The 22,556-nt window shown below is 58.2% G+C and overlaps 2 protein-coding genes and 1 long non-coding RNA gene across 13 annotated transcripts in view; 2 read left to right on the top strand and 1 right to left on the bottom strand.

The window, feature by feature from the left end:
• The window catches only part of NKTR (natural killer cell triggering receptor), a 49,186-nt gene extending 45,279 nt beyond the window's left edge, over nt 1-3,907 (top strand). For all 9 annotated transcript variants that reach the window (XM_033402032.2, XM_004277871.4, XM_033402023.2 and 6 more), the window contains one exon: nt 825-3,907. In XM_033402032.2, the coding sequence (XP_033257923.1) occupies nt 825-912 (88 nt within the window). In that variant the 3' untranslated portion in view covers nt 913-3,907. The remainder of the gene's footprint in view (nt 1-824) is intronic.
• Nucleotides 1,283-11,213, bottom strand: LOC117195863 (uncharacterized). The gene is made up of 2 exons (XR_004475742.2): nt 9,364-11,213; nt 1,283-4,208 (listed from the first exon to the last, which is right to left on the bottom strand). It is a non-coding gene; the product is annotated as an uncharacterized LOC117195863 (long non-coding RNA).
• ZBTB47 (zinc finger and BTB domain containing 47) lies at nt 8,286-21,975 on the top strand. 3 transcript variants are annotated; one of them, XM_004277878.3, is made up of 6 exons: nt 8,286-8,440; nt 12,729-14,294; nt 15,920-16,067; nt 17,401-17,516; nt 18,172-18,316; nt 18,567-21,975. In XM_004277878.3, the coding sequence occupies exons 2-6, from the start codon at nt 12,810-12,812 to the stop codon at nt 18,902-18,904; spliced, it is 2,232 nt and encodes a 743-aa protein (XP_004277926.1). In that variant the 5' UTR covers nt 8,286-8,440; nt 12,729-12,809; the 3' UTR covers nt 18,905-21,975. The 3 variants fall into 3 exon arrangements, with proteins under 3 accessions (XP_004277926.1, XP_033257926.1, XP_049571355.1); XM_033402035.2 differs by lacking the exon at nt 8,286-8,440 and adding an exon at nt 8,904-9,257; XM_049715398.1 differs by lacking the exon at nt 8,286-8,440 and adding an exon at nt 8,904-9,257 and having other exon boundaries at nt 17,472-17,516; nt 18,567-18,704.
• The last annotated feature ends 581 nt before the right edge of the window (nt 21,976-22,556 follow it).

Genomic DNA, 22,556 nt, shown 5'->3' on the forward strand with positions numbered 1-22,556 from the left:
CCTACCAACTCCAGCTTGGGCTTTTCTGTCTTCCCTGCACTAACATCCTGGAACCTTTTTCTTTTTCTGCCTAGAGAGTCACATGCCCACTTCACCATGTCCCCTCCTGCCTCTTGAAATAGCCAATTCTCAACTACTCTGCAGGTCTCCACTGCAGCCCACTCACTGCCCCAGGGAAGCCCTTCCTGCTGCTCACTCTGAGATCTGTTGCCCTCTCGCCGCATGTGCTTTATTTATCTTGCCCCCTATTCTATACTATCCTTGAGCCCCAGGAAACTCTACATAGTCTACTCTGTGTGTGCCCTTTGCATCTAGTAAAGTGACTGGCTCTCTGTGAATATTTTTCGAAATAACTCAATGGTGACCATAACCAAGTCTTCTTGACTCACTCTCCCAGTGGTCCTGTCCCTGCCCCACCTCACCCTCACCCCTCATTGGCCTCCCATTTTGATTTGATTTTGATTTCCTTGCCTTTTAATGAAACTCTCTTTGTGGGCCTTTTTTCCCTTACTTCCTCAGTCTAATTAAATATTGATGTTCATTTTGGGTAACATGGAAAATTATTCTCACATATATGAGTGGATTTCAAGTAATTCCCCAAGAAGTTTCTTTATTTTATCTTAACCTGATATTACCACCATCTGTCATTGACATCTTTGAAAAGTCTGCAGTATTGCCACAGTCAGTACCCCACTCGCCAACCCACTATGCTGTGCCTCTTCAAGCCACTTGCTTTCAGGCCACTCATATCAAAAAAGAAGCTACAAGAGGAATTCAAAGGGCTGACAATTAAAAGGTATTTCTGTTTTTGTTTTGTTATACAGGAGTTGTAGATCTTATGGCTCTGACAGTGAAAGTGACCGAAGTTACTCTCATCATCGGAGTCCCAGTGAAAGCAGCAGATATAGTTGAAAGTGTCCCCTTTTTTTGATACAAATTGGATCTTATTTGTAAATATCTGGTAACTTAAAAGTTTAAGAAACTTAATGGCAGTCTGTTGTTCTGTTTCAATATTAGAGATGAAGTTGAAAAATAGACACTTATAATTGTTATTTGTTCATTTACATGTGCGTAGAATTTAAAATACAGATATGTCTCCTAAAAATATTTGTATGCCACATTTTACAGTAGCCAACTATGGAAATGAATTTCATTTTCTTGAATCAAGAAATCATGAAATTTAAATATAATTTGCAATATTATTTTAGCTAGATTATTTCTCTCCATCTCATGTATTTCTTAGAATACAGATTCTTTTTGCCCGTTTTTAAGGTTTTAGCATGTACGCTGCCAAGCATAGAACTGTGAAGGAGAACTGTGAAAGGTGACCAAATACTTGTATACCAATTACACAGAACCTTATACATGTGTGCTCTTAAAAACAAACTGCCCAGAACTGATACTGATGGTAGCCAGGAGTATAAGGCAGTGGCTCTGGGGTTCTTAATTCATTCCTTACTTCTTTGTTGTCTCAGAGGATCAGAAAAGTAGTCACCATACAGCCCAGTGTATTATTTCAGGCTGGCGGGTGAGGTTAAGAAGAGTAAATCAGCCTTAACTATAAATACCTGCACTGTCTCTAAAGCCCTAATGTTTTATGTGCTTTCTAATAAATACTATCAGAAGTTCGGTTTGTAAAAAGACAATTCTATTCCAGTTCATGCTTTGGTGCTTGGTACCTTTTGGTGCATTATTCTTACATACTATACATTAGAATTCCGTCAGAGAGAGAAATGAATTTTTAAAAATTCATTGGCACCAAACATGGGTCCTTCTAAGCTCTATTCACTTTAAATATTTGGAGGGCCTCTCTCAAGCACAGGTGTGGGCTGGAGGCCGTGGAGCAGGCAGGATTGGCATGGGGTTGTGTGGCCACTGGGGTCTGCTGCACAGAACTGATGCGTGTGTCCCTGGAGGAGTTGATTGGAGAGTGGACTTCAAAAGTAACACCAAGATCTCCCTGCCACCATCCTGGGCACATTTTGCAGGGCTTTACTTTTAAGTCTTTCAAGTAAGAGGCAGATGCAAGAGCAGTTGAACTGTTCTCAGCACCCGCCAGCATGTTTCCCTGTTTCAGTGGCCTGCACTGACTCAGTGAAGCCTTGTGTGAGATGGTAAACCTACGACAACAGACAGGGAATCGGGGTGTGCAGTACTGCATAGATTACACACTTTCACAGTCTTGGGTGGTTCCTGCAAAAATGATTTGACCTGTAAAAACTGGTGAGATTTTTTTTTTTTGCGGTACGCGGGCCTCTCACTGTTGTGGCCTCTCCCATTGTGGAGCACAGGCTCCGGACACGCAGGCAGGCTCAGCGGCCATGGCTCACGGGCCCAGCCGCTCCGCGGCATGTGGGATCTTCCCAGACCGGGGCACGAACCCGCGTCCCCTGCATCGGCAGGCGGACTCTCAACCACTGTGCCACCAGGGAAGCCCTGGTGAGACTTTTTTTAACCTTTAGTTTGAGTTTTTTCCCCAAGTGTACTTAATCACCTTAGTGCCAGTTTAATCCAGTTATGCAGAAGAAATTCATATTGGATGTTTGATGCAGAACTCTGTGCCATCCTACCCCAGGGCTTGCCTGGTGTACTTGGGAAGTGGGAAAGAGCCCTCAGTTGGAGGGATCTGACCACCCCTGATGGATGGAGGGGTGACCTTGGATATATTAAAACCATCACCCATAAAAGGTTCATAAACAGGGTTGTGGCCAGTTGTTTGCCAAGTTGATAGATGAGAATACATTAGAAAATAGGACCTAAGTCAAACAAACATACTTGATAGTGAATACAAAACAATGTGCGATCATATGAAGGGTTTTCAGAAGTTGCCTACAGAGGAGAATATTGCTTTAATAATATGCAGTGGAAAGAAACTGCATTTAGAACCCAAACAAAAACTGCCAAATCTAATTACGTTAAGAAGAGTTACCTTTGGGCAGTGTATTAGTTTTCTATTGCTGTGTAACAAATGACCCCAAACTTTGCAGCTTAAAGCAGCACTCATTTCTTAGCTTACAGTTCTGTAGCTCATGAGTCCAGCACAGTATGGCTGGATTCTCTGCTCAGGGTCTCACAAGGCTGAAATCAAGGGTCAGCAGGGCAGCATTCCTTTATGGAGGCTCTGGGGAAGAATCTGCTTCCAAGTTCATTCAGATTGTTAGCAGTATTCAGTTCCTTGCTGGCTGTCAGCCGGGGTCCTCTTTCTCGGCTCCTTAAGGCTGCTCGCATTCCTTCTTGTGTGCTTCCCTCCATCTTCAAACCAGCAATGGCCCATCGAGGCCTTCTTCTCATGCTTCAGGTCTCTCTGCCTTCCTCCTCTGTTTTAAGGTTTGTGTGATTAGATCAAGCCCACTGAGATAGTCTCCCTGTGTTAAGGTCAGCTGTGCCACAGAACATAATCACAGAAGTGGTATCGCATTTACAGGTTCCTGGGATTGGGGCATGAAATAGGAGGAGGGGCATTTTAGAATTCTGCCTCCCACAGGCAATAACTTCGCCTGTTGTGCTGTGGGTAGAATTTTACCCTGAAAAGGTGGGCCCTAGAAGCCTCGTTTGTTTTCTCCATGGAAAAGGACAGCCCTCAGCTGCAGCATTCAACTTGTGTGTTTACTGAATGGACTACAGAAATAGCTTTTCTTCATAAAGGGGATTGTTCTGTATTTTAAGTTACTTTTTAAATAAAATTGAATTATGTGTATTGTGCTTCTTAATAGACAAGGCATTATTGGACTGGTTTTGTAATGTCCTGTTTACTGCAAATGAAACATGATATAGCTGGTATTGTTCAAAAACTGTAGAAAATACTTTTGTACATATTGGTAATGTCTGATTTGTATACACTTCATTTAAATTTCCCTAAAACTGGAAAGGGGGGCCTTGTAGACATTAAAATATATACTTAGTCTAAGTTTGAGTCTGTGCATGTTTCATCCTTCTTTATTCATCCAGACTTCAAATAGTCTTTCTGAAATGGAAAAGGAGACACTGAGTCTCCTTGCTGACCCAGCCAGTGAAGAGACCTCATCTCATCCGTCTGTGGCTTGTTTTCGTCTTCTGGCCGAGTATTAGTGGTAGGGCACGAGGTGGAGCTAGAGAGAACGTCAGGCAGAAATGTTCACCTACGCAGAGAACCAGTGATGGTGCTTGGTCTTGCTTCCCCTGCCAACTCCACGTTTCTTCAGGCTCTGTTGTCATCCAGCTGAGGTGACCTGCATATAACAGATGCCTTTGCTGAGGAGGGACTACGTCCCCCCCATCTGTGAGATGCTGCCTAGGGACAGCATGTTTCCCTGCTACGCCACCTGCAGCCTCCACCTTCCCTCCCTAACAGTGGTTCACCAGGCAGGCACATAGCACTCTCTCCTGGAGAAAACATTCATGGTGATATTTTTAGCATCCACATGAGAATTTGCAGGATAAGTACAATTAACTTTATTCTCCTCAGAACTCACAGGTATTTGTACTTTCTTAGTGAATACAACATAACCTCACACAGTAAGATTGGCAGAGGTTCAGTTTTCAAAGTTAACAGTAAACCCCCAAGTCAGGCAGTTCCTGAAAACAGGCAAATCTGGATATGTTGCCTTAAAATTTAAATAAAAGTGTAGAGTCTGTTTGCTGTAGGGAAATCCCCAAGTGAGGTTCCATTAGGGTCTTATTTTTTAGAGAACACAAGGATCTTTAATCAAATTCTGATAGTGATCTTCTTGATCAGCTGGGCAGTATTGGGAGGAAATGTGTCAAAGACTTTGGTTTTTTCTATTCTGAATTAGCTGGCAAGAGAATTCAAGGGAAATGCCCCTCTCACGAGTGACCATGAACACTGACTGGCTAGGCATCAGTGTTGGGAAGCGAAAGGAGGCTCCGCCGGTGCAGAGTGAGTGACACAAACTGTGTGGCCAGGTGAGGGGCTGGAAGCCATGGCTCACGTGGGAAGAGCCTGGGCTCAGACGGCTGGTCTTTGAGAGAGGGAATGTACTCTGTCACTGCCCAGAGCGAGAGGTGAATCCCATGAGGCACTGGTGATAGAATGAACTGGGCAGAGTGCCAAGAGGACTCCTGCTCAGCAGGGAGAAGTTCTTTGATGCTGTAAAGGTCAGGGAGAAGAGCTGGCACCCTGGAAGAAGACTGCACCTCTTGCAGACAGACCCTCGGCAGCTCCAGTCAGCGCCTGACGAGCGTGAGGCAAGGAAATCCCACCTGGGCAACACACACAAAGGACCAAGAGGCTCTCATGGACGGTTTTCTTTAAAGATTCCAGTAGAAGGTAGGGGCAGTGCTCCATCGCCCCTGCCTGCTCTGCTCCCCGTGAATCAGAAGGCCTCCAGTGGGGCTACACGGAGCTTGGGCCAAGCACTTCTGCCTCTTGGAGATCCCAGACCCACTGTTCACCACCTACAGCTATCGAACTCCAGCTCCAGAGACTGGGTTTCATGAGCCAAGTTTCATGGTCGGCAGGACCCAGACTAGCCTGGGGAGGGTTGCGTCTCTTCCGCCAGCCTAGAGTCCTGAAGACATCGGGGTAGAAAATGTGACCCAAGCTCTCAGGACAGACACCTGCGTTCTGCATCTGGAGGCCTGACTCCTCTGTAACATGAGGCTAATGGTCCTTAGACTGCCAGTCTCTCGGCTCATAAACCCCGAAAGAGGGTGCAACCAGACATGGGAACCGGGGTGCTCGTCCTTTCCTGGGCCGGTCTGGAGATGAATCAGCCTCCCAGAGAGCCCATGGGTTAGGGCTCTGGGCTGGAACTTCCCAGTCTCAGGTCACCCAGGGTCTCCTGCAACTAAAACCTCTACCACCAGGCCAGATTCCCAGAGAAAGACCGAGAAGGATCCCAGTGGCCCAATCTGATTTTATTTTGAAGAAATAAAAGATCTCGATGAGCAACTGTTCTGTGGCACAGCCCTTAAGGGTTTGGGGCCTGAGTCAGACTGCCGGGGTTCAAGTTCCACTCCGACACTTCTAGGTGGATAGCTAGGTAATTTGCTTGACCTTTATAATACAACTCCTCAGTACTAAGGACTCCTCTATCTTACGAGTGGTGAGTATTAAATGCTTGGAACTAAACACACATTGTTCAGGGACACTAGCCCCTGGGCTTGCCTCCAAGAGCAGAGTGCTTGTCCCACAAGTTTTACAGGGAGGGCCAGGCTCAATCACTAGTGAGAGGCCCAGGGCCCCTTGAACCAGCAGGGTGGGAGAGGATCCTGGTAGATGCTAGGGAGGCCCTGAATGCCTAGGCCATGACGTTTACGCTCTGGGAGGGAACTGGGCAACCTGCTGGTTTGAATTAGGCCCCCACCCCCCTACAGCTGTAGCCTGTTAGTGCTGAGCTCAGGACAGGAGCAATCCGCACCCCCTCCAACCCCACGCCCAGAGACCGGCAGAGCCCTGGGTCAGCACCTAGTAGGAAGGTGGAACTTCCCTGCCACCCCACCAACCCCATGCTGCGCTGTCCCTTTATGTTTTCTGGCCCTGCCCACCCTGCGCTCCCTCCCCCATCACAGTTACCCAGCTCCATGCCCCGCCTAGGGAGGCTGAGCCCTGCTCCGCGCACACGCACACATGTGCTGCCCCCCAGCATGGTTTGAATCTCTTCCTCCTCTCCGACACGGGAGAGGAGTTTGGTCTAGAAGCTTAGGGAAGTTGTGAGAAAACCCATGAGCTGGCCTCTAGAGGCAGGGGTGTGGCTCTGCTGACCTTGCCAGCACCCAGTCCCAAGTGTCTGAGGATCACCCAGCCCTGCCCTTGTCTCCACAGACTCCTGGCTTGCCGCTGTGGCACGCGATTCTGGCCTGGGATCCCCCTCCCCGATAACTGGTCCCACCCTACGCCCTCCAGAAAGCCTGCCTTGACCAACCCTGAGGGGGAAGATCCTGTGCCATGACTCTTTCAAAGGCCAAGAGAACAATTCTGCCTATCGCCCTCCGGCCACTCCCACCAGACGAGAATCTGGATTCTGCTACATCAAATCCTCTAGTTCCCTGCAGATGTTTAACTATATCCTCCCTTCTGGCCTGTGCAGGTGCTATTCTCTCTGCCTGGAGTACCCTTCCTCTCCTTTTGCCCTAGTGTTACTCAGCTTTCAGTCCTTGGTCACACTGGCCACACCCCCTGCCAAACCTTGGCTGGGAAGTGGGCCCAGGAGTGTCCTGTGCAGCCCTCTCGGCCAGGCTCCTCCCACCCCGCGGGGGAGACTGCTCCAGCCTCCCTTTTCTTGGCTTCTGACGCTGGTGTCTCGCTGTGTGATCTGTCCTGCTGTACCTTCACTGTCCTTATCCCACCAGTGGGTACACAGTTCCTCTCTTACCACCTCCCAGGCCTGTGCAAGGATCCACTGAGTCAGAAGAGGAAGTGGGTTGGGATGGAGGAAGAAGTGGAAGGCAGCCCTGAGGCGATGGGCTGGTCAGGCATGCAGGCTGCTCTGGCCCGGCCTCAGCTTGAGGTCTTTGGCAGCTGAGCCAGCTGCCTCTGCACCCACCACGGCCACAGAAGTGCGGGATGTCTGCAGTGGCCTTCTCTGGGGGCATGTCCCCACCTGTGCCCCTTCCTCTCTTCCCATCTCTTTTCTCACCAGGGTCTCTCCTCACCCTCCATGTGGCTATGTGTTTTCCTCCTCTTTCTCTTGGCGCTCTCTGGTCACCCCCATCTTGGCCCATGAGATGTGTTCTCCCTGACGCTGGGATGGCCCTGTCGTAAGGGCCTACCCATCCTGGCCTCAGGGGAGGCCCTTGCAGTTTCACAGGACAGACATCAAACTACAGGATGGCGCCTGCCGGGGATCTTGGCCTCTGCTCCATTTCCTTCCCCTGGCACCCAGAACCAAGTCACTCTGAACAGGCCCCAGAGTTCCTGCCTACTCATGAGTAAGGTGGCATACTCAGGGGACACTGCTACAGCCAGGCATGGGTGGGTGTGTAAGCACAAGTGCACATGTGAGCGGAGGGGTAGGGGGATACTCTGTGGTACTGCAGGATGGGGGCAACGTGAGAGTGACCAAAGATGGGGCAGCCATCAGCTTGGAGTTGGGGGCACAGAAAGGCATCTGAATGATGACATGGGCCGTACGAGAGGCCCCCTCGCCACAATGGCGGCCCAGACACCACCTAGACCCTGACCGGCCCAGCACCCTGTGGTCCCCACCCTGCTGCCTGCTCAGCCTGCCAGTGTTCCTTTGCAGCCTCCTGCCAGCACAGCCAGCCCCCAGCCCCCACTGGTGTCCATGCCAGAGCAGCATTCCGCAGGCCTGGCTGCATCTCCCCAGCAAAGACGGAGCAGGGCGGCCTCTCAGCAGCCATCAGGCCACATGGCTGTGGGACACAGTGGGACCTAGGCCTCTGGGCCTGTCACATTAAAGGATTTCATCAATGCAGCTGCGGTACGGGTTCTTGCATCTCCTGCCCTGGGCGGCCCTGGGCAGCCAGAGGCAGCCACCAGGTAGGGGTCATAGGGGTCGACCAGAACCAAGTCCTGGAGGCACAGACCAAAACAAACCCTGAGCTGTCCTGGGGTGGGGCGGGGGGCGGCCAGGCTACTTGTCGATCCTAGGCTCACCCTAAAGTCTGAGCAGCCCAGGCCGGAGGGTGGGGATGGTGACGCGGCTAGGATACGGGGGCTCGGTCCCTCAGTGTGAGGTCGCTCAGGGGAGCAGGGGTAAGCCTTTCCTGCAGCTGATTGTGGGGGCCGGGGGGGGCCGGGGGGGGAGCCCAGCCTACCGATTTCAGGGCCGCCTCCTACTCCGACCCCGCCTCTGTGGCGCAGCTGGAGGACACCGAGGTTAGACTCCGGGACGAACTTCCCGGAGGAAAGGGGGCTCGGCGCCGGAGAGTGAGGCCGGGGTCCGTCCGCTAGCATAGGAGCGGCGGGTCCTGGCCAGGGGCCCCGGCGGCCCGAGGAGGGGCGGGCTGCACCGGGACGGCGCGCACCACGCGTGTCCGCGGCCCCCGCCGGCGCGCAGGGCGGCCTGGCCCTTTAAGCGTCCAGACGGCGGCCCCAGCTGACGCGCGGGCTCCAATCGGCGCCCCGCGCCCCCCGCCCGCCGCGCCCGAGGCTCTGGGGCCGCAGCTGCTCGGCGGCTGGACTCGCCGCGGCCCTGCGCCTCAGCCCGCCCGGCCGCGCCCCCGGGGGCCATGGTCGCGGGGCCCTGCGCGGGGGCGGCCCCCAGCGCGGCTCTTCATGGAGCGGCCCCGGCCTGGCCGCCGGGGGCAGCGCGATCCCGCGGGGCCCTGTGAGCCCCCAGCGCCACGGCACCATGGTACGCAAGGCCCTGCCTGTCCCCCCGCTTATCCGCCCACCTGCGCGCTCTGCCCTCTGGAGCGCACGGCCGGCCGGCTCGGGTGGAGGGATGTGAGGGATCTTACCCCCCTCCGGGTCTCCCCGACCCCTTCTCTGGGTCCTTGCGGGCTGGGAATGCGGCGCTCTGACGCGGCCGTCGGCGTGTAAGGGGTTAAATTCCTGGGGTTGGGGCCCGGGCACGAGAGGCTGAGGTCCTGCTAGGCACTGGCGGAGGGGGGCGCTTCTCTGAGCCCGGACGGCACCGCCCTCGGACTGGGTGATGGGGGGAGGGAGGAGGTCGGATTCCCGCCTGGGCCTTGGGCCACGTGGGCGCTGGAGACGCCCTGCCTGGGGATTCGGGGCTCCTGGGCCGAGCGGAATGTGGGGGACGCCTGCAGCTCCGGTCCAAACTCCTGTGTGACCTTGGGCCGGTCTCCCGCCCTCTCTGGGCCTGTTTCTCCGGAAGGACGGATGGCCTGAGTTGAGAGGAGGCTGGCATAGACACCTCCTCCCTAAAAGGAGGAGGCTGGAAGTCATGAGCCTGTGCCCCCTTGCTCAGTCTGGGCCCACCCACTGCTGCCCAGCGATGGAAGGATTGACATAGGAGTAGGGTGTGCAGATGGACGCCCAGGTTTCATCCTAGGGCCTCCAGGGAGATGCCAGGGCAGGGTAGGAATCTGGTGGTTTCGTGACAGTGAGGCAGAGTGCCCCTTAGGAGTGGAAGGGTCTGACCATGGTAAGGCAGCCTCGGCAGGTGTCCCTGGCACCTGGCCTTCCCCCAGCCTGGCTTGGGGGGAGGGTTGAGGGCATGAAACGCCCTGGCAACGCAAGTGCCTGACCACTCCCCTGGTCTTGTATCTTAGCTGGGCTGGCCTGAACTTGGGGGTGGGGTGTGTGGCTGCAGCTGGCACAACCAGATGGGGAGGGGCATCTGCAGCTTCAGGGAGCCAGCACATCTGGCCGGAGAGGCAGACACAGCTGGTGGCCCTGTGTGGGAGGTACTAGGCTAGGGGGTAGCTGCGCCCAGCTGAGGGGCTGCCAGTTATGGACTTAGGCAGCATCTATGTGCCCGGTCAAGGAAGTCCAGTCAGGCTGCCTGGTTGTAAGGTTCTTGGGCCCCTCAAGGGCCAAGGATGGTGCTGGCTGGGCTGGGAGTATTGCCTTGGAAATGGAGTCTTTGGGGCAGCACTACCCCCTAGCTTAACCCTTCTTCCCCTGCTGAGGCCAGAGGGGTCCTCACTGGATCCTGGGACCAGATCTGCACAAGGGAAGTGTCGGGCATTGCCCTTGCCCCATGGCAGGCAGGCACTGGAGGGCATTCTGTGAAGGGGGAGGAACAGTGGACCAGAACCCTGTGCCCTAGGGTGGGTTACCCCACAACAGGTCCGACATTGCCAGGTCCTTATCCAAGCCACTTCCCCACCACTGCCTGGCCCCTGGAGGCCCTGAGGAACCCGTTACAGCCAATTGCACCCTGACCCCTCACCGACTCGCAGGTGGCAGCAGCTCTGGGAAGGAGGGTGCAGGTCGCCGGAGGTGGTGATGGGGTCTGGGGAAGCACAGCTGGTCCCCTGGGTGGGAGGGTCCCCACATGCCTCATCCTGCTTTTTAAGTCATTAAAGGCCAAGAAATAGTTCCACGTGGAATAGTGTCTAGTCCAGCACAGATTGGGTGGCCTTAGCAGAGCTAAGAGTCTAGGGGCTCTGCTCTTGCTTGCTGTGGGACCCTCCCATTCTGAGCCTCAGTTTCCCCATCTATGTAATAGGGGTTGGTCCCAGAAGATGAATCACAATGAGTCAGTGGATGGAGATGGGAGGGGGTTGGCATCTTATCCCCATTAGATTGATCAGGCCTGGACGGGCCAGCAGCCCCGAGACAGACGAGCAGATGGGTGGCTGCTTGGCTGGGGGGAAGGAGGTGTTGGGGGAGAACTCAAGAGAGGGGGTGGGGGGAGCATGGGTGCTGTCCTGGGCTGCTGGATGTGAAGGGTGAAACCCAGGGCATATCTGTCAGCAGGTTGCCCCTGGAGGCTCCCTGAGGCTCATCCCAAGGCCCAGGGTAGAGCCTCTCATTCAGGTGACCGGAAGGACTGGCATGAAGGGGAGGGGTGGGCTGTGGATGCACAGGACTGGGGTTTCATCCGAAGGCTTCCAGACAGGTGCACGGCGTCAGGGAGCTGATGTCTTTGCAGTGCAGCAAGGTACCCTCAAATGTAGGAGGCTGTGACTTAGCTGGACAGGGCCTGAGGAGGGCCAGAACCTGGAACCTGCGGGGCTGGTCCAGCCAGGCAGGTAGTCGACAGATGTTAACTGAACATCTGCTGTGCGCTGGACCCGTGCAAGGGACTGGGCAGCCTGCCTGTCTGTGCTGCCCACCTTTTGGGGCAGCCACTGTGGTGCAACCAGGAATAATTACTTTGGGCAATTCACAGGTACCGGATGCGGCCCAAGGGTCTAGGAATCTGACCCACCAGATCCAAGGGCCTCCCTCAGGCTCCAGAAGCCCCCAGTGGTGTGACCTCCATGAGGAGGCCATCTCGGAACCTCTGGGCCTGGGTCACACCTGACCCTGGGGTCTGGGGACCTAGAGAGAAAAGGGTTTGGGACAAGCCTTAGGGGCCTCCTGCCTCAAGCACGGTGGACAGGTAACACAGCTGTGTCCTTTGTGGTGTGGTGGGGAGCTGCTGCCGCCAGGCCTGAGGCCACAGGCAGCAGCCCGGCCCGAGCTCCGGCCGAGGAAGGAGGGGACGGCTGGACCTCACCAGCCTCCTCCGACAGGGCAGTGGGGCCGTGGGCCTGGATTTCTTCACAAAAGTCTCTGCCTCTGCAAGGCCTCAGGCCTAGACCTTGAGGGCTGCTGCGGGTGAGCTGAGGGGTTCCCTCGGGTGCTGCCCCAGGGGTGCAGTGGCCAGAGGCAGAGCAGTGAGCCCGACGTGTTCTTGAGCCGTCTGGGCTTAGGCAGGCTTGGCTTTATTCGTATGTGAGTGAGTGTGGAAGAGAGGATCCATGGGGCCCAGAAATGGTGAAGGGATGCCTCTGGGGAGACAACCCAGTCCTGGTTTGCTGGGGTCAGCCCTGGCTTTAGCATCAAAAGTCCCGCATCCCGGGAAACCCCTAGGTTCCTGGCCCACCTGGACCGTTGGTCACCCTTGAAACTTTTCCTTCCCCTTTCTTCCTCTTCCCCTCCCCTTTCCGGACGACTTCTCCCATTTCACAGCGGAAGAGCTGGAGGCCAGGAAAAGTTAACCACTGACCCAGGGGCTGACATGCAGCCTCAGAAGGTCATGACCCGAGTTTGAGCTCTGAGGAACAGCAGACTCGGGCTTGAATCCTGGTTCCCCCTCGTCCTTGCTTGGGCTTCGGCACCTTCCCTGTAACATGGAACCAGGAGTGATGGGTGGGTGGCCACCTCCCAGATGGCCTTGACCTGACCTGTGCCCTCTGCCCCCCAGTTGCTGGTTGAGAAGACGACGGACTCACCGGCGGCCGAGTTCTCACTGGTGGAGGACGTGGCGCTGCACTTCGCCTGCTTGATGGGCCGCCTGAACGAGCAGCGCCTCTTCCAGCCTGACCTGTGCGACGTGGACCTGGTGCTGGTGCCCCAGCGCAGCGTCTTCCCGGCCCACAAGGGCGTGCTGGCCGCCTACAGCCAGTTCTTCCACTCACTCTTCACCCAGAACAAGCAGCTGCAGCGCGTGGAGCTGTCCCTGGAGGCGCTGGCACCCGGCGGCCTGCAGCAGATCCTCAACTTCATCTACACGTCCAAGCTGCTGGTCAACGCAGCCAACGTCCACGAGGTGCTCAGCGCCGCCTCGCTGCTGCAGATGGCCGACATCGCCGCATCCTGCCAGGAGCTGCTGGACGCCCGCTCCCTCGGTCCCCCGGGCCCCGGCGCCGTGGCCCTCGCCCAGCCGGCCGCCAGCTGCACCCCGGCCGCACCGCCCTACTACTGTGACATCAAGCAGGAGGCCGACGCCCCAGGCCTGCCCAAGATCTACGCCCGTGAGGGCCCTGACCCCTACTCGGTGCGCGTTGAGGACGGGGCTGGGGCCACAGGTGGCACGGTGCCTGCCACCATCGGGCCGGCTCAGCCCTTCTTCAAGGAGGAGAAGGAGGGTGGCGTCGAGGAGGCCGGCCGGCCCCCCGCGAGCTTGTGCAAGCTGGAGGGCGGGGAGGAGCTGGAGGAGGAGCTTGGGGGTTCTGGCACCTACAGTCACCGGGAGCAGTCCCAGATCATCGTGGAGGTGAACCTCAACAACCAGACGCTGCACGTGTCCACAGGGCCCGAGGGGAAGCCGGGCACCGCCACAGGCCCGGCCACCATGGTGCTGGGCGGGGAGGACGGGCTGCAGAGACACTCGGAGGATGAGGAGGCCGACGAGGAGGAGGAGGAGGAAGAGGAGGAGGAGGAAGAGGAGGGCGGTGGCAGTGGAGGGGGGGAGGAGGAGGAGGAGGAGGAGGAGGAGGGCGGCAGTCAGGGGGAGGAGGACGAGGAGGAGGAGGGGGAGGAGCACAGCGAGCAGGAGGAGGAGGAGGAGGGGGAGGGGCACAGCGAGCAGGGTCAGGAGAGCTCGGAGGAGGAGGAGGAGGAGGGGGAGGATGGGGAGGAGGATGGGGAGGCGGGGGGCAGGCAGGGGCCGGGGTACCGCGGCAGCGGGGCAGACGCCCCTCCCCACAGTCGCATGGCAACGCGGTCCGCCCGGCGCCGGGGCCTCCCTGAGCCTGAGGAGGCTGGGCGGCAGGGTGGGAAGCGGCCAAAGCCACCTGCAGGAGGGTCTCCTGCCCCAGCCCGAGGGCCACAGGCCGCTGACGGTCTGGGGGCCAAGGTGAAGCTGGAGGAGAAGCAGCACCATCCGTGCCAGAAGTGCCCGCGTGTTTTCAACAACCGCTGGTACCTGGAGAAGCACATGAACGTGACCCACAGCCGCATGCAGATCTGCGACCAGTGCGGCAAGCGCTTCCTGCTAGAGAGTGAGCTGCTGCTACACCGGCAGACAGACTGCGAGCGCAACATCCAGGTGGGCCTCGGGGTGGGTTCACGGGGCCCACAGGGGCAGCCATCCAGGCTGGGCCAGGCTGGAACTGGGCCCCGGGCACCCAGTGTCCTGCTACCTGCATTGCCCACACAGTCTGCAGAGACCAGGCTTGGTCCCCTGGACAGTGGGACCAGCCCGGGCCCAAGGGTGAGCCCAGGGTGGTGAGAGCTCAAGGGATAACGTCAGGGAGAGCTTCCTGGAGGAGGTGGATAGAGCTGGGCTTCAGCACTTGCAGAGACGTGCAGATAGGGGTAGAACAAACAGTACCCTTGGCCAGAGGGGCAGAGGGGAGCCCGGACTCGGGAGAACGAGTTGTCTGAACATGTGAGGCTGGGGGACAGCCAGCTCTGAGGAGGGATGAGTCAGTGTTTTAGTAAATCTCTGGGCTGCCGCAAGGCCAACAGGGCCACCATGTATAATTTCTCAGACTGTGCACTGCGCGAAAGCACAGGTGAGGGGAGGAGGGGTTTGCCCAGAAGGGGGCGCCATTTCCCACTTCCTGCAAAGGCCGAAAGGAGCAAGGGGCAGCGGAGCAGGAAGAAACCCCTGCATTCAGCTCTTTGGAGGTACCAGCTGGCCTGGGCCTGGGAAAAGGGACCGGATGAGCAGTTTGGGAAGCACAGGGGCTGCCGGGGCCAAACAGGGGAGTTGGGCGGGCTGCCAAGCCTTGAGCCAGCCTGAGTCTGGGCCAGCCCGGCCTTTCAGGGTGCAGGCAGCACAGGGCCAGCCAGGCTGGTTTTTGCCTTTTCTGACTGGCAGTGAGGTTGGGGGGCAGTAGGTAGGCGGGTGCTAATTGCCTGAACTAATTGCTAATTGCAGTGCCCTGTGGAGAAAGTGTTATCTGGGGTTACCTGGATGCCTGCCCCACCCTCGTGCCCACGCTCCCACTTGCCGGCCTGCTGGGCTGCCCTTTGACTCTCCGTGTGCACACACCTGAGCTTCCCTCCTGAAGGGGAAAGACGCTTGTACCTCTTCTGTCCTGGGCACCCTGACCCAGTTTCTGCCCGAGCCCTGGCCTGCTGCAGGGACGGGTAGGACAAGGGCCCAGGAGAAGAGGAGGAGGGGAGTGTGGCCCTCAAGTTTCCCGCCACCGTCTATTGCCTGATAGGCCCTTGTACCTCCTACAGTCCCCAGTCCTTTGGAATCTGTCTCCTTGGGGATCTCCATGGTGTCAGGGCATGGGTCCCAGCAGGGGGAGGCAGCAGAGAAAATGGCCCAGCTCTGCCAGGACCTGTTATCTGAGGGACTTCTCCATGAACTGAGTAGCCTCCTCACCCACTGTGGTCCTTCAGCCAGTTATGTGTCTCTTCTTTGTAGAAAGATGCCTTGTTGAAATGAGCACAGAGGAGGGACTTCCTGGAAGAGGTGGCCCCTGACCCTAGTGAGTTCAGGATGAGGGACCCACCCTGGGTGGGTGGGTAGGTGGGTAAGTATTTAGGGAGTTACCACCCCCAACTCTCAGAACATCACATCTGGCTGGTCCTTGGACATCAAGGCCTCTCTCTCCAGCACAGTTCAGGTGGGGAAACTGAGGCCCAGAGAGGGGCAGTGACTAGTCCTAGGTCACATGGTCCTGACCCAGAGCCTAAAGTCTTCTCACCCCACAGTGTGTGACGTGTGGCAAAGCTTTTAAGAAGCTCTGGTCCCTCCACGAGCACAATAAGATTGTGCACGGCTACGCAGAAAAGAAGTTCTCCTGTGAGATTTGTGAGAAGAAGTTCTACACCATGGCTCACGTGCGCAAGCACATGGTCGGTAAGTCCAGGCTGGTGAGGGATGGAGCCTGAGGTCCAAGCGGGCCAGCTGCTGGGTGTTCTGGGAAACACTTCACAATCTAAGGGCAATATGAAGGGGTGAGAAGGCCCCTCGTAGCTGGGAGGTAGGGGGTGGGGGGCTGCTTGCAGTGGCAGGTGTGTCCTGGACAGGCTCTGGGGCCAGGGCTGCCATGCATAGTTGGGCAGGTTGCACATGGCACAAGGACTCCTGGACAAGATGGCAGGTGGGGACCAGAATCCAGCTAGCACACTGCCAACCAGGCTGTGCATCCTGACACGGGGCTGTGTCCACCAGAGCACCTTTTTCTAAATCACATGAAGTGCCATAGGGGCTGACACAGGCCCAGTCTCAGTTTGAGGACAGCTGTGCCTCTGATAGGGCTTCAGGCTTCTCTGAACGCAACCCTCCCCCAGGGGTCATACCTGGACACGGTAAGGAGGCCCCCAAGTGTGTTTTGGGCCACTTCATTGCCTTGGGCATGGCTCTCCCTCCGCTCTAGGTGGGCTTGCCTGGGAGTCTGGTGTCCAGGTGGCCCTCCCTTCTTTGCCCACTTGGGGCCTGGTGCTCTAGAGAGGGGTAGCCAAGGAGGGGCAGTGTGCCCTGGCCAGGCCTTACCCCCGTTGTCTACCAGACAGTGCTAGAGGCCTCCAGCATGAACTGACTGGGAGCTGGGACCCCGGGGTCTAGGTATCGGCCAGAAGCATGCTGGCTAACCCAGGATTGGTGGTCCTTCCTGGGCTTGGATTCCCCAGCTCTGAACTCTGAGGGGGGCCCTCCGTGTCTCCAGTTGCTTCCTCCCAGATCTTCCTTGGAGTTTGTTCTGGGAGGAGCGCAGGTAACTAACTCCCTCTGGATGGCATGGGACCCAAGGCTGAGGCCTTGACAGGTGTCACCGTCTGTAAAACCCAGCCACCCTGGAGGCCCAAGACCACTCTACCCCCTCTTTATAGAAGAGGGTGCTGAGGCTCGCGGAGGCACCCATTGGCCACGCAGGGAGCCGGTGGCTGAGCCAGGATTTGAGCCGAGGCCAGTCCCACTTGAAATCCTTCTATCTTTCCCCGAAGCTTTGGGAGTGAGGCCAGACGCTGAAGAACCAGGAGGGCCTCCATGCCTGTCTGACCAAACAGAGAGACCTAGCCGGGAGGGAAGGGGCCTCGCCTGGGGGACAGAGGCTGTGGGGCAGGCCCCAGGGTAGGTGGTGTCCTGGGAGGCGGTATCTGGGCCGGATCTCGGGGGTGGTCAGGCAGGGGTCCCCTGGGAGGAGCCAGATGGGTCCCCCCGAGATGTCATGGCCATGGTGCCTGCCCTGTAGCCCACACCAAGGACATGCCCTTCACCTGCGAGACCTGTGGGAAGTCCTTCAAACGCAGCATGTCTCTCAAGGTGCACTCACTGCAGCACTCCGGGGAGAAGCCGTTCAGATGCGAGGTGAGCTCCCTTCTCCTCCTGCCCCAGGAGCCATCCTGGACGGGGGCGGGGATCAGAGGCAGCAGCTGCTTGAAAACCAGGGGTTGGGGTACTGGAGGATAGGATGCAGAAAGAAAGGGGCCCCTCCTTGATGTCTGCCTCCCACTCCATCCTTACCTGGTTGCCCACCTGCACCTCCCCCCACACCCCTGCCACCCCACCCTAACCCAACCCCCGAAGGTTCAGGGTGGGAAGTCTGCATGGGCTGGAACCATGGGGCAGGCTTTCTGGAGAGGTGGAGAAAGGAGCATCTTAGGCAGAGAGATCAGAGATGGAGCTGCAGGTGGGGATGAGGTGGGGGCGCCTTTGGACCAGGAGGAAGGAGGGAGGGCCTTAAACATGAGGGCTCCCTCCACTCTGTGGCCTCTTCCCACTTCCTGACCCCCATTCCTGCCTGGGCCCTGCATGCCCATGGCCTCTCCACCTGTGCCCGTGCACTGCCCCACCCCAGGAGCACCTCGGCTGGCCTTTGCATCCACACCTCCTTGCCCAGGAGCCCCTCCCCATGTGAGTCCTTCCCACAGCCCTGTGGTCTCGGGCCCGCACTTCCCTCCCTGAAGGCTGTTCCCCTGCTCTGCGCCCGGTCTCACGCCCTCACCCTCCACCCCGCCCTCAGAACTGCAACGAGCGTTTCCAGTACAAATACCAGCTGCGGTCGCACATGAGCATCCACATCGGCCACAAGCAATTCATGTGCCAGTGGTGCGGCAAGGACTTCAACATGAAGCAGTACTTCGATGAGCACATGAAGACCCACACAGGTACGGCCGCCCCACGGGGAGGCGCTCCGCACCGGGCCGGGCCCCCTTCTCCGCTAGGAGGCCCAGCGCCGGCGTCCTTGCCTCCCCAGGTCGGGCGAGGCTGGTACAGGCTGGCAAGGATCCGAGCGTGCCAGGGCCGGGCCGGGATGGTTCCGTGGCCCCCCGGAGGCTGGCCCAGGGCGGGGGTGGGGGGTGGGGGCGTAGCGGCCCGCCAGCAACTCCCCACGGCCCATCACCACCCACCCCGCAGGGGAGAAGCCGTACATCTGCGAGATCTGCGGCAAGAGCTTCACCAGCCGGCCCAACATGAAGCGGCACCGGCGCACGCACACCGGCGAGAAGCCCTACCCCTGTGACGTGTGCGGCCAGCGCTTCCGCTTCTCCAACATGCTCAAGGCGCACAAGGAGAAGTGCTTCCGCGTCAGCCACCCCCTGGCCGGCGACAGCGCCCCCGCAGCCCCGGGCCTGGCCCCCGCCCCGCCCCAGGCCCTACCCCTGCTGCCCGGGCTGCCCCAGACCCTGCCTCCCCCGCCGCCGCTCTTCCCCACCGCTGCCAGCCCCGGCGGGAGGCTGAACACCAACAACTAACCGCCTGCCTGCTGCACGGGCCCAGGACCCTCCACTCGTCCTCGTGGGGCGGGGCGGGGGGGAGCAACACCTCCAGAGTTGGCTGGACACGCTCTGCCCGGGGCCTCTGACCCTGGGGGCTGTGCAGGCTGGCAGCCCCCAGAGCTGGCGGAGGACACCTCACTCCCAAGTGCCCCCTTTCAGCGGCTCCTTGAAGCCTTTACTTTTTGTCTGTTTGTTTTTTGGAAGTGAAGGAAAACGAAAAGAGAGGAAACTCTTGACGGCACCCCCCTCCAGGTGAGGGGGGCGCTGGAGGCAGCAGGTACGGGTGTAGAGGGACCTGGGGAGCAGGTGTGACTGGTTGCTCCGCTGAGGCCTCAGCCAGAGGGGGGCGGCCAGGCCCAGCCCAGGTCACCTTCAGCTGCTCATCCCCGCCCGTCCTGGGCCCCCTCGCTCGCCCCTCATCCCGGAGGGTTTGGGGAAAAGTTGGGGTGCCGTCCCCCTTTGGAGGACTTGTGGGCCCACCGTGAGGGCTGCGGATGCTGAGGCGGGGACTTGGGCCCGGACGCCGGGGGTTGTGTGGGGTGGGCGTGCGTGGCGAGGTGCGACGACCACAGCTGTGCACCGTGGGGAGGGGGGGCGGGCGGGGGCTGGACCCCAGGCATTTGCTTTCCCCACGGCATCCCCGACCTGCCCCCGGCTGCACCGAGGGCCCTGGGGAAGGTGTCCCCAAAAGCTGCCGGGCCTCAGGGTGTGGTGGGCCAGGCCCTGGGTGGGCAGACGGGCTGGCTCCCACAGGCACTGCAGCCCAGGAGCCCCTGCACATGGGTCGACCCCAGGGACCAGGGCCCTAAGGAGCAGGCCCGGGCAGATGTTCTGAGGTTTCAAGGTGCTATCAGTGGGGCAGGGGGCAGGGCAGCTGTTCACGGAGCAGCCCATCCCTCACCAGCTGCCCCAGCCGAATCTCCCACGCTAGAGACGTCTGTGTCTGTGTCTGTCTCTGCTCCTGGAAGGCAGCACAGGCCTCAGCCACTCCCTGGGCCTGGCCACAGCCTGCCCCTGGCTGGTGTCCAGCGGCCTCGTCCCTCCTGCGCCTCTGTGCTCACGGGTGGAGCGAGGAGCCTGCACGATCAGGCCCTGGGGGTCGGGGTCGGGGGTACCGGGAGAGCCCCACCCAGCCTGTGCCCAACGCTTGCCCTCACGAGGCCAGCACTAATAGGACATCCTTTTTTGTTGTCATTTAACGTCTCCATTCCTGCCTTTGAAATGGGGAGGAAGGTTCCATAAGCTACCTGTTTCCTAGTTAAGCTCTTTCCTATTGTGTTTATACAGTTTTGTCTGTTATACTCTTTGCACCTTAAACCCCTCGACTGCCCCCGCATCACCACCTTCCCAGCATGGCTGGAGTGGGAAGAGGCCTGAGCCCAGGGGGCGGGTTGGGGGGGGACTGGCCCCATCAGCCCAAGGGCTGAGGGGGTCAGGACCCCTCTGACTTCCTTGTAAGGCCCATGGCACTGGGGCAGGGGGCTGGGGACATTTTAATCATCAATAAACGAAGCACTTTATTATGTACAGATGTGGGCAAGCCCAAGGAGCCCGAGTGATTTGAGGATTTAGAATCCAAGCCACACAGCCCAGATGGTTCTCCGGGCTTAGAGGGGGCAGTGCCCTGGCCCGGTTGAGTTTCGGGCTGTAGCAGGAACAGTGCCAGCCAGAGTCTATGTACGCACCCTCTGACGCCCCTGCTGTCCTCTGGGGAGAAAAAGTGGTCCCCTCCGCGAGAGGGGAAAGCTCCCTGTCTGGCTCCCAGTACTGAGGCTCCTCCCACGCCAAGGCTGGGAATTCCAGCCTCTTATGGGGTCAGCGCCCTGTCTCTCAGGCTCCTGCTTTACTGTAGCTCTTTTCCTCTCCTGCACCCTGTGATCTCTGGGCTTCCATGACGTCCTCAGGGTCCTCCCCTCCCTGCTTCCCCCTTCCCTTTGCTATTTCTAACCTCTGGTCCCAGTGCCTGACAGCTTCAGAGCTGGCCCACATTTTCCTAAGAAAAGTCTGATCTCCCCGAATGGGCTATAGGCTGGGACTCCAATGAGTTTTCCACCCCCTGTTGCTGACGCTGGGCTCTCCCATAGGGGCTGGTGGCCCTGTCACCTGCTACCCTCCCTGCAGCCTTAGTGAGCCTAGGGGGCCCTGGTCAGGCTGGGCCTCTGGTCCATGAGGCCAGACTTTGACAAGCAGAGGCTGGAGATGGGTGTGGGGAGCTGGTAGCAAGACCCTGTCCCAGGACTTGGGTCTCCTGTTCTTATACACTTCCCCTCTCAGGACACAAGAGGGGTCCAGACAGTAGGCTGGGCACTGGTCAAATGGTCATTGTAGCTGTAGGTGGGCACGGCCAACCCCTCTCCTGGGAGACCCCTACCCCAGCGGGGACAGGAACCCTGTGTCCCTGGTGCTAAATGCTCTCTTCCCCTTGGGCCAGTGTTGGTGGGAGCTCCTTTCTGGCCAGACCACAAGGGTCTGAAGCAATAATGGTAACTCAGCAGTGCCAGTACGGATAGGGGTTCTCGTTTTACCAGCTTTTACATTTCCTTTTTAATTGTTAAAACAAATTAACAAGCACCTGGGTATTGGAGTGAGGGGACTGGGCATCATACCCGCTTCCCAGGGCTGGTGGTGGGGAGGGGGCTTGGGATCATCACCTCCCACTGGAGATCTGCCAGGGCTTCCCTCTGTCCAGTTGGACTTCTCAGCCCATTTGGCCAAGACCTCAAGCCCAGAACCTGGGCCTGCCCTCTCCCCGGCTCCCCTTGTACTCCCCGGTCTTGGGCCAGCTGGAGGTGAGTGGCCAGAGAGATGAGGTGGGCCTCAAGCCCTAGGAACCCAGGCCGGGGGCAGAACCTGAGCCTCCGATCCTGATGCGTTCCACCACGGCCAACACAGCACCCCTCGGGGGGCTCGGTGGCAGAACAGCTGTGCCCAGGCGTGTGGACCCTTGATGTCTGGCCCTATGTGGCCACCCCACAGCCCCAGAGTGTGCGGGCGACAGCAGGAGGGTGAGGAGAAGAGAGAAGGGGAATAAAGGCAGTACAACTGTCCCTTGGCCCAGCCTCTTCTTTACACATTGCCGCCCTGACTACTGGCTGAAGAGACTTGGACCAGAGCAAGGGTAGCGCGGAACCTGACAGCTTGGCCGAAGACCACGTGGACACCTGTGCCCCGAGCATCTGCACACCCCGTCTCCCTCCCTTGAGGGTGGGCTGGGCTCCTGGGGAACATCCAGAGTCAGGAGCTGAGGTCTGAAGGAGCCAGATGTCAGCACCTGGGAGGACATTGCAGGTGGAAGACAGGTAGCGGACTCCGAGGAGGGAGCAGGCGGCTCTCCCTGCGGACCTCCAAGAATTATTTCACTGGAGCGCTGGCTCTGTGCGGGATAGGACTCTAGGCTGTGGTGACACGCGGTGACTGAGGCCACCATGTATGTGGCACTTGGTCCCAGATACCTGGAGAGGGGGATAACCGGGAAGGGCTAGGAGAGGAGGCTGGTGGGTGGGTTCACTAACCAGCCAGAGAGGGGGTACCCATCCCCAGGATGGGGACATTGCCTTCCACACAGTCCCACTTCTCTGAAGGGAACAGGGGCTCCCTCAAGTCACCCTAAAACTGAAGCTTGCTGTCA

The sequence above is a fragment of the Orcinus orca genome, chromosome 10, assembly GCF_937001465.1.
Source record: "Orcinus orca chromosome 10, mOrcOrc1.1, whole genome shotgun sequence".
In the NCBI taxonomy this organism is placed as follows: domain Eukaryota; kingdom Metazoa; phylum Chordata; class Mammalia; order Artiodactyla; family Delphinidae; genus Orcinus; species Orcinus orca.

What these genes read in the sequence shown, in the direction of transcription:
- ZBTB47 (XM_033402035.2), top strand. An exon ending in ACTGCGAGCGCAACATCCAG is followed by an intron (nt 14,295 to 15,919) that starts GTGGGCCTCGGG and finishes CTCACCCCACAG; the next exon opens with TGTGTGACGTGTGGCAAAGC. An exon ending in AGAAGCCGTTCAGATGCGAG is followed by an intron (nt 17,517 to 18,171) that starts GTGAGCTCCCTT and finishes CCCCGCCCTCAG; the next exon opens with AACTGCAACGAGCGTTTCCA.